The sequence below is a fragment of the Ciconia boyciana genome, chromosome 8 (genome assembly GCF_034638445.1).
Source record: "Ciconia boyciana chromosome 8, ASM3463844v1, whole genome shotgun sequence".
NCBI lineage: Eukaryota > Metazoa > Chordata > Aves > Ciconiiformes > Ciconiidae > Ciconia > Ciconia boyciana.
Genome location: NC_132941.1, coordinates 490,581 through 505,078, shown reverse-complemented (window position 1 = coordinate 505,078; position 14,498 = coordinate 490,581). Strand labels below are relative to the sequence as shown.

General features: G+C 68.3%; 2 protein-coding genes across 7 annotated transcripts in view; one reads left to right on the top strand and one right to left on the bottom strand.

The window, feature by feature from the left end:
* ZNF710 (zinc finger protein 710) overlaps positions 1 to 7,667 on the top strand; it is a 34,370-nt gene extending 26,703 nt beyond the window's left edge. For 3 of the 6 annotated variants that reach the window (XM_072869136.1, XM_072869134.1, XM_072869133.1), the window contains 4 exons: positions 1,616 to 3,071; positions 4,194 to 4,385; positions 4,892 to 5,066; positions 6,221 to 7,667. In XM_072869136.1, coding sequence (XP_072725237.1) covers positions 1,616 to 3,071; positions 4,194 to 4,385; positions 4,892 to 5,066; positions 6,221 to 6,393 — 1,996 coding nt within the window. In that variant the 3' untranslated portion in view covers positions 6,394 to 7,667. Of the gene's footprint in view, positions 1 to 624; positions 642 to 1,615; positions 3,072 to 4,193; positions 4,386 to 4,891; positions 5,067 to 6,220 lie in introns of those variants that run through there. The other 3 variants (XM_072869137.1, XM_072869139.1, XM_072869138.1) reach the window with 2 other exon arrangements.
* A 1,028-nt stretch (positions 7,668 to 8,695) lies between these two features.
* IDH2 (isocitrate dehydrogenase (NADP(+)) 2) lies at positions 8,696 to 12,993 on the bottom strand. The gene is made up of 11 exons (XM_072869140.1): positions 12,832 to 12,993; positions 11,744 to 11,835; positions 11,234 to 11,399; positions 10,631 to 10,791; positions 10,398 to 10,541; positions 10,135 to 10,271; positions 9,825 to 9,976; positions 9,592 to 9,704; positions 9,403 to 9,500; positions 9,150 to 9,242; positions 8,696 to 8,901 (listed from the first exon to the last, which is right to left on the bottom strand). The coding sequence occupies exons 1-11, from the start codon at positions 12,920 to 12,922 to the stop codon at positions 8,814 to 8,816; spliced, it is 1,335 nt and encodes a 444-aa protein (XP_072725241.1). The 5' UTR covers positions 12,923 to 12,993; the 3' UTR covers positions 8,696 to 8,813.
* Positions 12,994 to 14,498: the final 1,505 nt, after the last annotated feature.

Below are 14,498 nucleotides of genomic sequence, written 5' to 3'. Positions count from 1 at the left end.
CGTGTGTCATCCGTGAGCAGTTACCTGACTTTCTTTCTGAAAATGGATGGAATAGTTACATAGCACAAGGTCAAGGCAGGAGTCCTGCAGGGTCCCCTCCCGGGGCGGTGGGGGTGTGTCTCTGGGTCCCGAGGGTCTGAGCGGTGATAAACCAGTGGTGGTCATTCGCTGTGTGCCCAGGGTGGCATTGGTGTTGGGACAGTCCTGCTCTGACCCCGTCCACGTCCTGTGCCTCTTCCCTGTGCAACTCGGGCACGCGGTGCCCGGTGCCCCAGCGCCGATGTGGGCACGAATGCTCGGGGGCACCTTGGAGGGGGGCAGTGGGGGAGGGAGAGGGCTCAAACCTTCGCAGCCTGGGGGGGCATTGGCTGCTGCTTGTCTGTGTTTGCACCGGGGCCCTGGAGAACCACAGCTTTACAGGGATTTTAGCTAGAATAGAATATAGAATAGAACAGACTATTTCATTGGAAGGGACCTACAGTCATCGTCTAGTCCAGTTGCCTGACCGCTTCAGGGCTGACAAGTTAAAGCGTGTTATTAAGGGTATTGTCCAAATCTTAAACACTGACAGGCACGGGGCATCGACCACCTCTCTAGGAAACTAACTCCAGCCCTCTTCTCACAAGTGACTTCGTGACTCTGTAAGCAGGCCGTGCGGGTCGGTAGTGCTGCAGAGAGGGGGGAGGCAGGGAAAATGGAAACAAACCACTTGTAAAACCTGAAGAAATTATTGCTGGGACCTGGCGTGCTTATTGCTGGGACCAAACGGTGCTGCTGAAAGGTGTTCCTAGAAGCAAAAGCACAGGGGAGAGGAGGCGCTTGCCGTGGCAATGAGAGGGGACTGCGAGACGAGAGGGATGGACCAGGCAGGAACGGTGCCGCTGGAGCCTGGCTGTCGTGGGGCGGGGGGGCTGGAGCAGCGGGGGGGCTTGCAGGGCACCAGTGCAGCCTGCTCCGGGCCAGCATGCCCGGACCCAGAGCTGCCTCCTGCGCCGCAGCGATGCTCGGACTCCCGCGGGTGAGCGTGCCGAAGGCACCGGCACTGAGCCAAGCGGAGCCTCCGCCGTGCACTTCACTTGGGCTCATGAGCCTGGCAGTTTGACCACTGTCTAGATGTTCCCGGGGAGGAGGGTTTGGGCTTTGGTTCCTCGGGCTCCCCGTGCCCTTCGCTGCCGCTTCACGCTCCTGCAAGGAGCACAGCAGAGCGGCACGTTCGGCTTGCTTGATGGGTCCCCAAATGAGTTGCATGGGCGCCTGTCCCCAGGAGCTGCTGCCGGGGAGCTCTGGGGCACGCAAGGAGCCAGACCTCAGCCTCGGGGTTTGATAGCCCAGCCAGAAGGGCCGACAGCAGGCACAGAGCCGAGCTTCCCCTCCGCAGCCTGGCTCCCTGGTCCCCACCTGCAGCTGAGACCCCCAGGGCCACGCCACCCCCGTGTCCTGGGGTGCGTGGTGCCAGGGACCCGTGCTGGCATCACCCGTGTCGGTCTGGGGTTTGCTGGGGATGGTGAGGAAAGGGGTGACAGCCGGAACGGGCCCCTCGCGGAGCAGCGTCCCCGGCAGCTGCGTGGTGGCAGGGGCACCAGGAGGGCTAACAGCCGTCTCTCTCCCTCCCCAGCCATGACAGCGTAGGCAGGCCGCGAGAGATGGATCGCTTCACCGAGTGCGGGACCCAGACGGACGCGGTGGTGGTGCTGTCCCTGGCGCAGGCTGCGGTTCTGGGCTTGGTGTCCGAGAATGAGCTTCTCGGGGCCACCATCAGCCCCGCTGGCTTCTTCCCGGGGCTGGGAGGGGAGCTGCCGGACACCGCCGCCGTGGAGCCTGGGGAGCCGGAGGGCGAGTGCCGGCTGGAGGGTGAGGGGCAGGCGCCAGGGGATGGGCAGGAGGAGGACGCCTTGGAGGCAGAGTCCTCCCTGGAGAAGCACGCCCGGAGGAGGAAGCGGCCTCCGGTGAGGCTGGTGCCCAAGGTCAAGTGCGAGAAGGCGGAGGACGAGGTGCTGTACGAAGTGTCCGTCCCTGGGGACGAGGAGGGCGAGTGGCAGCGCGGCTGCCCGCCCCCCGGCCAGGACCCTGGCCAGGAGCAGACGGTGCAGAGCAGTGCCATGAAGATGATCGACCTCGGCACCTTCGGCAGGAAGCCCCGGCGCCTGCGACACCGGCGCCGGCACGCGCACCAGGAGCTGGAGGGCACCGAGCGCCGCCTCGGGGATGCCGACCCGGCCGGCGCGGTGGAAGGCGGCACCACGGGGGCCCTGCAGACCGAGTGTGCCTTTGAGGCGGGCGCCCTGTCCCCTGGCGAGGCAGAGGCCCCCGCGCCGGCATCCCCCGAGCAGGTGAAGAGCGAGCAGGGCTTCGCCTGGCAGGAGCCGGGGGAGCTGGAGGCGGAGGCGGCGGGCGCCACCAGCGAGCACAACAAGAAGGCGCAGCTGGACCGGCTGGACATCAACGTGCAGATCGACGACTCCTACCTGGTGGAGGCGGGGGACCGCCAGAAGCGCTGGCAGTGCCGCATGTGCGAGAAGTCCTACACGTCCAAGTACAACCTGGTGACCCACATCCTGGGCCACAACGGCATCAAGCCCCACTCCTGCCCGCACTGCAACAAGCTCTTCAAGCAGCCCAGCCACCTACAGACCCACCTGCTGACCCACCAGGGCACGCGGCCCCACAAGTGCGAGGTGTGCAGCAAGGCCTTCACCCAGACCAGCCACCTGAAGCGGCACATGCTGCTGCACACCGACATCAAGCCCTACAGCTGCCGCTTCTGCGGCCGGGGCTTCGCCTACCCCAGCGAGCTGAAGGCGCACGAGGTGAAGCACGAGAGCGGCCGCTGCCACGTCTGCGTGGAGTGCGGGCTGGACTTCTCCACGCTGACCCAGCTGAAGCGGCACCTCTCCACGCACCAGGGCCCCACGCTGTACCAGTGCCTGGAGTGCAGCAAGTCCTTCCACTACCGCAGCCAGCTGCAGAACCACATGCTGAAGCACCAGAACGTCCGGCCCTTCGTCTGCACCGAGTGCGGGATGGAGTTCAGCCAGATCCACCACCTCAAGCAGCACTCCCTCACACACAAGGTAGGGGCTGGGGCGCGTCAGGCACCCGAGGGTGCTGACCTTGCCGTGCCCGGAGGAGGTGTGCCAGCTCCGGATGCGGGTGCTGGGGGAGAGGGGTGTCCCAGTGCCCCGGAGTCCTGTCCAGCCCTGGGAGATGGAGATGGGTGGTGCAGGTGGGCAGAGGCACCCGTGGTCGGCGCTCACAGGAGTCACGGATTAGCAGCAGAAGGGCGTCGTTAAGGGCCGGGGCCCTGGCCTGCCCAGCCTCCTTTCTTCCTGGGGTTTCCATCCTCAGGGAGGGGGGTTCAGACCTACGGCGGTGCTGCGGCACAGTGACCTGGGGGACCCTGGCCACATGCCACCGCAGCCGCTCCCAGCGGGCTGTGAGCAAGGGGTTTGCCCTTTTCCAGGGGCCCTTTCAAAGGGGAGCAGTTGGCCTGAGCCAGAGAGCAGAGCTGGGTCTCGCTGCTGGGCTTACAGAGCCCATCCAGCCACGCTCCCCACAGCCCACCTCCCGCACGCTGCCGGGCTCGGGCAGGGCCCTCGGACGTACCCGTGCCTGGTCGGCCGCCGTACGGCGGCCGCGCTCCCCAGCCGTCCCCTTCCCATGGGTGCCACTTTGCGGAGCTGCTCTCGCGCCGGCGGCACTGACCTAATACTGGGTTTTCCAAGTGCTGCAGATGCATTTCCAGTGCGGGTGAGACAGTGGTACCTGGGGGCGAGGCAGGATCCTGCCCGCTGCAGGACGAGGCAGAGGGAATTACCCCCGGGGCGGCGCGGGGATGGCCCAGGCTCTCGGTAGTGCCCGCTCTGTGCTGGCAGAAGGGGCAGGGAGAGGGGAGCAGGAGGTGCTCTGGGGAAGGTGCGGATGAGCTGATGAGGGTAGATCTCCCCCCCGGTTCCTGCGGTCCAGCCCGCTGACAGTCCCTGAAGTTCAGCTTAGCACAAGGAGCCTGTCCCGTGCCCCTTGGGGAGCGCGGGTCCCTGCTCTGCACCGCGCCCAGCACCGCCTGCGTGCCCCCCCGCTCCTGCGCGGTCTGCTCGGGGTCCCCGAGCCCTGCAGAGTCCCCGGTCCCCCGCAGGCAGAGCCCTGCCCGGGGCTTGGCTCTGCCCCCTGCCCACGGCTCTCCGACCCCCTTGCAGGGCGTGAAGGAGTTCAAGTGCGAGGTGTGCGGGCGGGAGTTCACCCTGCAGGCCAACATGAAGCGGCACATGCTGATCCACACCAGCGTCCGTCCCTACCAGTGCCACATCTGCTTCAAGACGTTTGTGCAGAAGCAGACGCTCAAGACCCACATGATTGTGCACTCACCGGTGAAGCCATTCAAATGCAAGGTACCGCCGGGGGCCGGGGGGTTAGCGCAGGCCCCAGCGCTGCGCTCGGGGAAAGCCGGCCAGGCTGGGTTAAGTCCTTAGTCGCAGGAAAGCAGTTTTGTGATGCCTCCCTCTGTTCGCTCGGGCAAACAGCTCGTCCTGACGCGTCCGCTCAGAGCTGCGCAGTGGGGAGCGGCTGCTGCGGGCAGGGCACGGGCACCGCTGACGGAGAAGGACAATTGGTACCTCTCTGACCGGCGCCAGATGTGCTGGAGTCCCCAGCAACGCCAGCACAGCGTCCCCGAGGCCTCCCACCGCAGGGGGCGAGGCGAGGGGAGGAGGGCAGCGGCCCCGTTACTCTTAGAAGTTGGTGGGAGCACCGGGGGACCCCAGGAGCGAGGTCCGCTCCGAAAAGCGCCCGTCCCTGCGGCAGCACCGGCCGTTGCGGGCGCGCGCCTGCTGCCCTCCCCCTTTGCCGGGGGCGGCAGCAGGAGAGCCCTCGCTGACCCCAGGAACGCTGCCCGCAGGTCTGCGGGAAGTCCTTCAACCGCATGTACAACCTGCTGGGCCACATGCACCTGCACGCGGGGAGCAAGCCCTTCAAGTGTCCCTACTGCTCCAGCAAGTTCAACCTGAAGGGCAACCTGAGCCGGCACATGAAGGTCAAGCACGGCGTGATGGACATCAGCCTGGACAGCCAAGGTGGGTGCAGGCTGCGGCCGGTCCCTGGCGCTGCCTATCGCAGGCTGGGCGCTGCGGTCTGCCCTGCTGCGGCCGCTCCTGGCAGCGCCCGGCTCTCGGCTGTTTGCTTCGGGAGCTGGGCCGTGCCGCGGCGGCTCTGGCGAGCGCCTTTCGGTGAGCTCGTGTCCTGTCGCCCGAGGGCTGCCCTCGGCTTGCTCATCCTGCCGGCGCTGCGTGGCGACGCACGCTGTCTCCCCGGCCTCCCCTCCGTCCTCGAGCACCTGTCCGCCCACAAGGGCCGGAGCGGGAGCTGAGTACGCTTAATAAACTTGGTACAAATACAAATAAATAAACTTAATAATAAATAAGTTAAAATAAATAGCTCCTCAAGGAGCCATTGAGGCTTTGGCATGTCTGGACAGGACGGTGCCCGCTGGTGACACTGTGATTTCGGACAAAGGGTTTTGCAGGGTGGGAGGGGTAAATGCCACTGTTCCTGCCCTGGCTGCCCCCTCTGCGCCTGCCCCAAGGCACCCGGGGGAACGGGAGATGCTCCTGCCGCGGGTTTCTGCGCAGCATCGGCGCAGATGCTCCGTCAGCAGTCTTTCGGCGGGAGCACCCCTGTTTGGTACGGACAGAGCCGGAGACGAGCTCCGGCTGTTTCATCCCCTCGGTTTCCCCAGTGGCTCGACACCCACCTCGAGCGTGTGCTGGGGGCACCCAGCAGGATCCCCCCTTCTCTTCCTCCCCACCTCAGACACCTCCCACCCCGGCCGAGCCCCCGCTGGCGCCCAGCACGGTGGCGCAGGCAGGGAGCGCAGGGGCAGCGCCGGGAGGATGCCTTTCCTGCGCTGCCCCCTGCTCCTCGCCTCCCCCGGCCCCCGCCATGCGACGGGTGCTGCAGGCCCTCTCGTGTGGCACCGGCGCTGGTCGAGGGGAGCACACGTATGCCGGCCTTCGCTCCGGCAGCGCTCTGCCGGCAACCCGTCCCTGCTGCGGTGCGTGGCTGGGGATCCTCTGAGCCCAGAGTCCCCCACACGCGGCCTGGCTCGAGCAGAGCTGCGGCTCCTGGGGAGCTTTGGGCTCTAAACCCCAGCTCCCCGGGGAGGAGGGCTGCTGTTGGCCCCGGACCTTCACCCAGGTCCGTCATCGCATGTCCCTGTGCTGAATCCTAGATCCCATGATGGACCTGGCCGGGGCTGACCATGCTGAGCTGGATGGGCAGCAGGAGATGGACGACTTCGAGGAGGAGAACTCTTACAGCTACAGGGGGGTGGGCAACCCTCCGGATGAGCACGCCCTGACTGAGCAGGCCATGAAGGAGATGGCATACTACAACATGTTGTAGCCGAGGCTGGAGGAGGCTGCCGGGGGCCTGCGTGGACTTTGCGTGGTAAGAGGAGCTGCTGCCGGCAGGCTGCAGCGCCCAGCCAGACCTGCACCGCCGCCCCTGGAGAGGGGGGCTCCAGCTGGGCTTGGTGAAGGAGAACGCAGGGATGTCCAAAAACCTTTGCTGGGGCGAAGGCAGGAGCGGAAGCTGGAGGCGGCACAGGGCAGCGGTCGCTGCCTGCCACGGGCACGCCGAGCTGGTGCGGCACAGGCTCGGCTCCAAGCTGCTGCCAGACCCTTGCAGAGCCTCGGTGGAGCTCTCGCCATGGCTGGGGTCCTTCCCTCCCTCCCCACCACCCCCGGGGAGCGAGTGCCGAGCTGTGCACCGGCTGCCTGCAGCTCTCCTGCCCGTCGCTGACCTCCCTTCGCTCTGCTCCTGCCTGCCTGCCCCACCGCGCGGCGGCAAGCCGGGACCTTGCCTCTGTCTTCACCCTTGCCCGTACCCCGGCGTCCGGCGTACTTGAAGCTGCAGGCAGGGGAAGGCACGTCCCAGAAGATGATGAGCATTACTAATTATTCTACCTCCTGGGTCCTCCCCCACAACCGTGCTGGGGGTGCAGCCCGGCCAGTCCCCTGCTCCCCCCCGAGCACCCTGTGGGGCAGAAGCCCCTCTGCCCGCGGGAGGAGGTGGGTTTGCATTTCTTGCTCTTCTCCGTCTCCCGGGCAGGCGAGAGCTGTCCCCCTTGCCCTGGCACCCGCTGCGAGCTGGCACGGGCGAAGCCGTGGCAACCTGCGCGAGGCCACAGGGCACATACAAAACAGAATATTTTCTTACAAACTAATGGCAAAGCTCAGAGGAAGCTGCAGCTCTGGGTATAGAGCAGCTGTAGCGAGCGGTGTATTTAAAGGAAGGCAAACCCTGTTCAACTTGAGCAAATGATGGTATTTTGAAAGTAATTTATTTTTTTCAGACGTGCCGCGTGATTGGATTTATCTTTTCACCGAGTTCAGTTTCCTTCAACCAATGTGCTTTGTAAACCTGTGTAACATGTGTGGTCTGTGCGTGGGGAGCAGCGGGGGCTGCGATGGTGCTCGGGGGGGGCCGAGGACCGGAGCGGGGTCCTGCAGCCGAGCGCCGGCAGGGCCCTGCTAACGAACCGCAGCCGCTCTCTGTGCTGCTGGCCCCCCCTCCTCGCCCCTCCGGGGCTCAGGAAAAGGCTTTTGCTGGGGCAGCGCAGCCCTTGGGATGGGGATTTGCCTCCTCTGCTCCCAGGTGCTGTGGAGGGGGGAGAAAGGGGCTGGGGCAGCGCTGGGGCTGGGACCACCCTCCCTTCTGTGGGGCAGGGGCCCCGGCAGCACCGCTCCCCCAGCGTGCCCGGTGCCAGGCAGGGTCCCGGCAGGCACCAGCACCTCCCAGGAGGCTGCAGCGGGTCCAGGACCTGGCGTCCAGCTGAGGGGGGCACAGGGTCTGGGACCCCCGAGCTGGCCTCCCCCACACGGGCTGCAGGCGGCCAAGCAGGCGTGGGTCCCGCTACGCTGCCCGGGGCAGGGCGCCATCCGCCCCGTCCCCGAAAGCCCCGGGCTGGCTCTGGGGGGTGCCACCACTCGGCCCTCCAGGCTCCTCGCCCCCTGCGAGGCAGGGTGCCCCCAACCTTGCCATTTCCCCCCCCCACTTCCTCCAGCCCTGGGGTAGGATGGAGACGGCCGCAGCGCTGGCCAGCCCAGACCCCCCCCCCCCAGCCCCTCCGTGCTCCCAGCCAGCGCAGCCCCCCCACACGCTACCTCAGTCCCGTTACCAAAAAGCTGCGACGCGCGTCTCCCCGTGCTGGGCGAGGAGGGGCTGGCGAGGCCGAGCCCAGGGGGTCTCCGCTGCTGCTGGGAGGTAGCCCCAGGGCGGCCGCTGCGCCGGGCTTTGCCCCGCAGGATGAGGCCGGGGGTCTCATGCCGGCGGCACGGCGGGCGCTGGCGGCCGCGTGGCTCCCTGGCGTCCCCCCCTCGCGTACGCAGAGCGTTCAGCCGCCCCTTGTGCAAAGCCCTACTGTGTTTGGTTATTTTTTTATCCCCTCGGTTTGAGTTGTTTAGCAATAATTCCAATAAAAGCGTATTCTTTAGCTGCTGGCTGCCTCCTGCGGCTGGCACCCGCCCCGTGCCCACGCCGCAAGAGCTGTGCCACCACCACGCACCGTGGGCCGGTGAGGTGTTTAATGGCTGCTGGCACCGCGGGGTGGGAGGTACATGAATCAGCGCAGACAGGCACCCCCGGACCCCCCCCCCAGTCCTACACACCCCTGTTAGAAAGGCTTTAAAAACACTCGTAAGAAAACTGCTTATAAAAATTATTCAACTGTTCCTGAGCCGTGTCGCTGAGCTGGAGGCGGCGCTGGGTCCCCGTCCATCCGGGTGACAGCAGGGCCGGGGCTGGGTGGCCCCCCGGCCCCCTTACTGCTTGCCCAGGGCTTTGTCCAGGTTGTTCTTGATGGCGTCCAGGAAGTCGGTGGTGTTCACAAAGTGCTCGTTCAGCTTCACACTGGGGGGTACAGAGAGGGGCTGGAGGGGTCCTGCGGCCGGGGGGTCCCTGCCCGCCCCCCTCCCCCCAGCCCTGGGCACGGGACGGGGTCCCTGCCCAGCCGCGAGCACGGCCCGACCCTGCGGGCCGTAAATAGACGCCCTGAGTCCCCAGGGACCGTCTGGAGGCCAGCGGCCACCCCACAGGGCCAGCCTGCCTTCGTGGCAGGCGGCTGCCCCACACCGCTCCGCCCCGTGAGCCACACGTACTTGGCGAGGCCGTGGATGCAGCCGGCGAGGTCCTTCGTCATCGTCCCGCTCTCCACTGTTGCGACGCAGACCTTCTCCAGCGTCTGAGCAAACCTGGGGACGGCGGCGTCGCGCGCGGCTCCAGTGAAGCCGGCACGCCGCCGGCACCCCTGTGCTGCAGACCCCACCGCGGCTGGGACCGGGGTGGTTGGCGCCGGGGGTGGCTGCTGGCCGCATCCCCCACCCTGGCGTGCCCCCACCCCACCCCGCTCACTTGATCAGGTCGGGGTTACTGTCCAGCTTGCCCCGGTGCTCCAGGCCACGCGTCCAGGCGAAGATGCTGGCGATGGGGTTCGTGCTGGTGGGTCGCCCCTGCGTGGAGAGAGCGCTCAGCCGCCCGGCGCGGGCAGCACACCACGGGCAACCTGCTGCGGGCAGCTCGCCGCGGGCAGAGCGCACCCACCTTCTGGTGCTCCCGGTAGTGGCGGGTGACGGTGCCGTGGGCCGCCTCAGCCTCAATGGTCTTCCCATCCGGACACACCAAGACAGAGGTCATCAGCCCCAGGGAGCCAAAGCCTGCGGTGGGACGGGGGTCAGGGTGGCCCCGGGGGGCGACCACACGCAGCCCACCCCACACTGCCCCACGACACCCCAAACTGCCCCACCACCACCCCCCACCACCCCCCACACCCCCACCTTGGGCCAGGATGTCTGACTGGACGTCCCCGTCGTAGTTCTTGCACGCCCAGACGAAGCCGCCGGAGGACTTCAGCACCTGGGCGACCATGTCATCGATAAGCCGGTGCTCGTACCAGATCTTCAGCTTGTCGAACTCTGTCTTGTAATGCCTGGGAGCCCAGGGCGGGCATCAGCCGTGCCTGGCGTGCCCACCGCAGGCCGGGTCCCACCGCCACCCCTGGGCAACACCCCCCGCCCCAGGAGGGGCAGCCAGCCCCCCCCCGGGCAGCTCTCCCCCCCAGCAGCCCGAGCTCCTCCAAGCGCGTACTTATCGAAGATCTCCTGGAAGATGTCTTTGAAGCGCCCGTCGTAGGCCTTGAGGATGGTGTTCTTGGTGCTCATGTAGAGAGGCCACTTCTTCTGGATGGCGTACTGGAAGCAGCTGTGAGCGAAGCCCGAGATGGACTGCAAGGGAAGCGTGCAGACCCCCGTGGGACCCCTGTCCCGCCAGCCTGGCCGGGTCCACCATGGATGGCAGGGCATGCGGCCCCACGGGGACCCCTCCTGCTGCCCCCCCGCCTGCCCCACTACCTCGTCCGTGTTGTACATGCCCATGCCCACGCCGCCGCCGGGGAAGTTGTACACCTCCCACTCCTTCGCCCCGCTGCCGTCCTTCGGCGTGAAGACCATCTTGAACGTCCCAGACTTGCCCACCACGAAGTCGGTGGCTTTGTACTGCAAGGGGCAGGGCAGAGCATCGGGCAGGGTCCGGCGGGAGCTGCCGGACGCCCCCGCACCGCGGGCAGCTGCTAGACGGGGCTCACCTGGTCGCCGTGGGCGTGCCTGCCGATGGTGATGGGCTTGGTCCAGCCGGGCACCAGCCGGGGGATGTTCTTGCAGATGATGGGCTCTCGGAAGACCGTCCCCCCCAGGATGTTTCGGATGGTGCCGTTGGGGCTCTTCCACATCTTCTTCAGCTTGAACTCTGGGGTGCGCAGAGGTGAGGCCCTGGAGGGGACCCCCCCACCGGGCACAGCCCCAGCGGTCACCCCAGCCCAGCGCCCGGCCCCTGCCATTCCCCCCCTGCTCCTCCGTGCCATGGGCTGCTGCCAGAGCCCCGCTGTCGGGCCAGCCAAGGAGAGGGACAGCCGGTGCGGGCTGGTGACTGGCACTGGGCAGAGGCCGGTCTGTCCCCAGCCCCATGCCCTCGGGGTCCCTGCAGCACCCCCGAGCCCCCCAGCACTAAGACCAGGGCTCCCGGCCCAGGCAGCGGCGCAGCCCCTGACCCACCAGAAACTTGAGCCGGCGGGGGGGAGGCGCTGGCTGACCCAGAGGGTCCGGGCACACACGGGGGGGCTCAGCACCCCGCGGGGCTGCCAGCACCACCCCCACTGCGGCGGGAGCTCGGCCCCTCGCCCCCTGCCCACCTTCCACCCTGGCTTCGTCCGGCGTGATGGTGGCACACTTCACGGCCACGCTGTACTTCTGGGTGGCCAGTGCCGAGTCAATGGTGACCTGGTCGTCCGTCTTGTCCCGGTGCGGCAGGCCCAGGTCAAAATACTTCAGCTGGATGTCCACGTTGGGCAGGATGAGCTGGGGGTCCCGAGAGAGCGTCAGAGCCGGGGGACGGTGCGCGGTGCCCGGGGAGCAGCACTGTGCACCGCGGCACGGCCAGCCCCGGCCCCCACCCCAGCCCCAGCTGCCTGCCCGGGACTGTCCCCCCTCTGCCCGGGATGGTCCCCCCTCCCCAGGACCTCCTCGCTTCCAGGTCCCGCCGGAAGCTGCGCTGATCTCACCACCTGCTTCCTGCGGCCGGCCGGGAGGGCAGCGCGCAGGGACCGCCTGTGCCCTGGACGGCGGCCACCGGTTCCCCTGTACAGCACCCGCCAGCTCCGCTTGTGCGACACCCGCCTGCGCCCCAGGCAGGACCCCCTTACCTTCTCCTTGATGAAGGCCCAGATGATCCGCGTCATCTCGTCTCCGTCCATCTCCACCACCGGGTTGGCCACCTTGATCCGCTTGTCGGCATCTGGGGAGCGGCGGGAGGTGTTAGGGGCGCACGCCCCGTCCCGCTGGCACCGGCCCCACGGCTCTGCACCGCGGCGTGGGGCCAGGAGTCGTCCCGCGGGGACCGCGAGGCCCTGTCCGGCAGGGTTCGGGTGCCACCCACCCCTGCGCGGGGCCGGGCGCGGGTCAGGGTGCAAACCCCACTGGGGTCTGGGCCGGTTCGTGGCACCAACCCTGCCTGGGGCTGGGCTTGGGCGCAGGTCAGGGTGCAAAACCCCACGTGGGAGCGGGACTGGGACCGGGTGCACGCCGCTCTCGGGGCGGGACCCGGGTGCAAATCCCTGCATGGGACCTGGACCGGGAGTAAACCCCGCCGGGTGCCAAGCCTGGCTGCGGGTCGGGCCACAAAACCCCGTGTGGGACCAGGACCGGGACCGGGACCAGAGGCGAACCCTTCTGGGACCAGGCCTGGCTGCTCTCGGGCTGCAAAACTCCGCGGGGGACCGGGACCGGGTGCGAACCCCTCTCGGGGTGGGACCTGGGTGCAAGCTGGGCTGCAAAACCCCACGTGGGACCGGAACCAGGAACAAACCCCTCCAGGGTCAAACCGGGTACAAGCCGGGGTGCAAAACCCCGCGTGGGACCGGGACCAGGAACGAACCCTTCTGCGTGCCGAGCCTGGCTGCCGGTCGGGCTGCGAAACCCCACGTGGAACCAGAACCGGGAAGCAAACCCCTCCGCGACCGGATCCGGGTGCAAAACCCCGCGTGGGTCCGCGACCGGTAGCAAAACCGGCTGTAAGCGGGGGTACGCATCCAGTTGCAAAGCACACACACACCCCACCACCCCCCAAAAAAAAAAATCCGGGCCGGCCCAGCGTGCAAACCCCTCCGGGGGGGGGGGACTGGTGCAAAGCCCACTCGGGGCGGGAGCAGCCGCCCTCTCCGTCCCCAAGGTCACGAGGGGGGCTTCCCCCCCCCCCCCCTCCCCGCCCCGGTGTGTTCCCCCCCCCACTCACAGTGGCGGCGCTGCCCCACGGAGGCGGCGGGGAGGGGGCAGAGGGCCAGGCGGCTCAGCGCCGGGGCGGCGCGGAGGTAGCGGGCGGCCATGGCGGGGCGCGACGGGGCGGACACGACGGAGGCGGCGGCGGCGGCGGAGCGGGGCCGCGGTTCGCTCCGCCCCGGGGCGGTGCGTGCCCGGGCCCCCCCGTGGGGCCCCGCGCGGGCCCCAAAGGGGCCCGCGCGGGGCCCCACGGGGGTCCGGGCCGTTGCTTCACCCCCCCCATCACGCAGCGCACCCCATCTGCGAAACACCCACGGGGGATGATGCCCTCCCGGGGCGGTGCGAGGCAGGAGGGTGCCCCCCCCCCACACGCACCGTGGGGGTGATGCCGCTTGCTGGGTCCCGGTGCCAAAGCCCAAGGTGACCGGCGAGCCCGGGATCAGCTTTCACCGGGGTCCTTGGGCAAGGGCGGGTGGGCGAGGTGGCGTGTGTCCTGCGTGCCCCCTCTGCGTGCCACCCACCCCCACGGCTTTGGTCGGCGTGGGGCGCGAAGAGCGGGAGGGTTTGCGGTGGTCCCCCGTTCCTAGTAAAGGACCCCACGTCTGGGCTGGGGACAGCGGGACCTGGAGCCAGCGCAGGCTTTCCCTACATAGAAGCGAGCGATCCTGCACGTTGCCAGCGCGTGACTCGGGACAGCTTGACCCAGCGGGACGGGCAGCTGCCGCCATTTCCCCGAGGGACCTTCGCCTCGCCTGACCCCGGCGTGGGGAGGAGAGGGGCGACGCACCCCAGGGAAACCCCGCGAACGTGTGCGGGAGCCAGGAGGGGTGCTGGGGTGGCCAGGAGGCTGCTGGGCCCCGGGGAGGTTTGCTGTCCCTCCGCACGGGCCAAGCCGATGGCTTTTTTTAGCCACAGGGGACGGGCAGATCCCGCTCCGGGAGGAATAACAGTCCTGCTGGAGCTGCCGGCCCCAGGCAGAGGGGCTGGGGGGGAGGCAGGGCCGGGCGCGCTGACGTCTGCCTGGCTTTAACATTAACCAGAGCAGAAGCCTGCGGGGCTGCCAGCCGTGGGGGGGCTAGCACCCACCCTGCCGGGGCAGTGCTGGGGTCTCGGGCGTCCCCAGTCCCACTGCTCTCCCCGCGGCACCCCGTCCCACACGCAGCCCTGCAGCCCCACGGCCGGTGTCACGGCTGGGGCTGCCCCACAGTGGGGCGGCGGGTGGTGTTGCCCCCCCAGCACAGGGCCCCGGGGGGCTGCCCAGCTGCGCCTGGCCACAGCGCTGTCCCCCTGGCTGCCCTCGCCCCGTCCCCGCGGTCAGAGCCGCCCAGTGACCGCGGCTCTTGCAGGGACGAGGTCACGCCAGCGCGGCGGCCGTCCCCCCGCGGAGCGCAGGCTCCACCGGCGCTGACGAGAGCAGCCATGTGGCACCGTCCCAGGGAAGGGCTGCCTTCAAACAAAGGAGTCCATCCCTGGCCAGAGCCCAGTCCACACGCCCCGGGCTGCTGCCAAACCAGCTTCCCCCAAGCACAGCTGGCCCCGGGAGGGTCCGGAGGGGCTGGCAGGGCTGGCTGCGCAGGGCTGGGGCCAAGCTCTGGGGAGCGACGTGTCCCGGGAGGGACCCGACTCCAGCGGGTTGGGGGCACCGAGAGCCCAGCCAGAGGAAAAGGAAGGAGCTGGAGGGGG

Excerpts from the sequence above, each read along its gene's own strand:
- IDH2 (XM_072869140.1), bottom strand. The coding sequence starts at position 12,922 with ATGGCCGCCCGCTACCTCCGCGCCGCCCCGGCGCTGAGCCGCCTGGCC. Across the intron at positions 9,977-10,134 it reads TTCCAGGAGATCTTCGATAA|GCATTACAAGACAGAGTTCG; the intron begins GTACGCGCTTGG and ends CTGGGCTCCCAG. Across the intron at positions 8,902-9,149 it reads TGCATCCACGGCCTCGCCAA|TGTGAAGCTGAACGAGCACT; the intron begins GTACGTGTGGCT and ends TGTACCCCCCAG.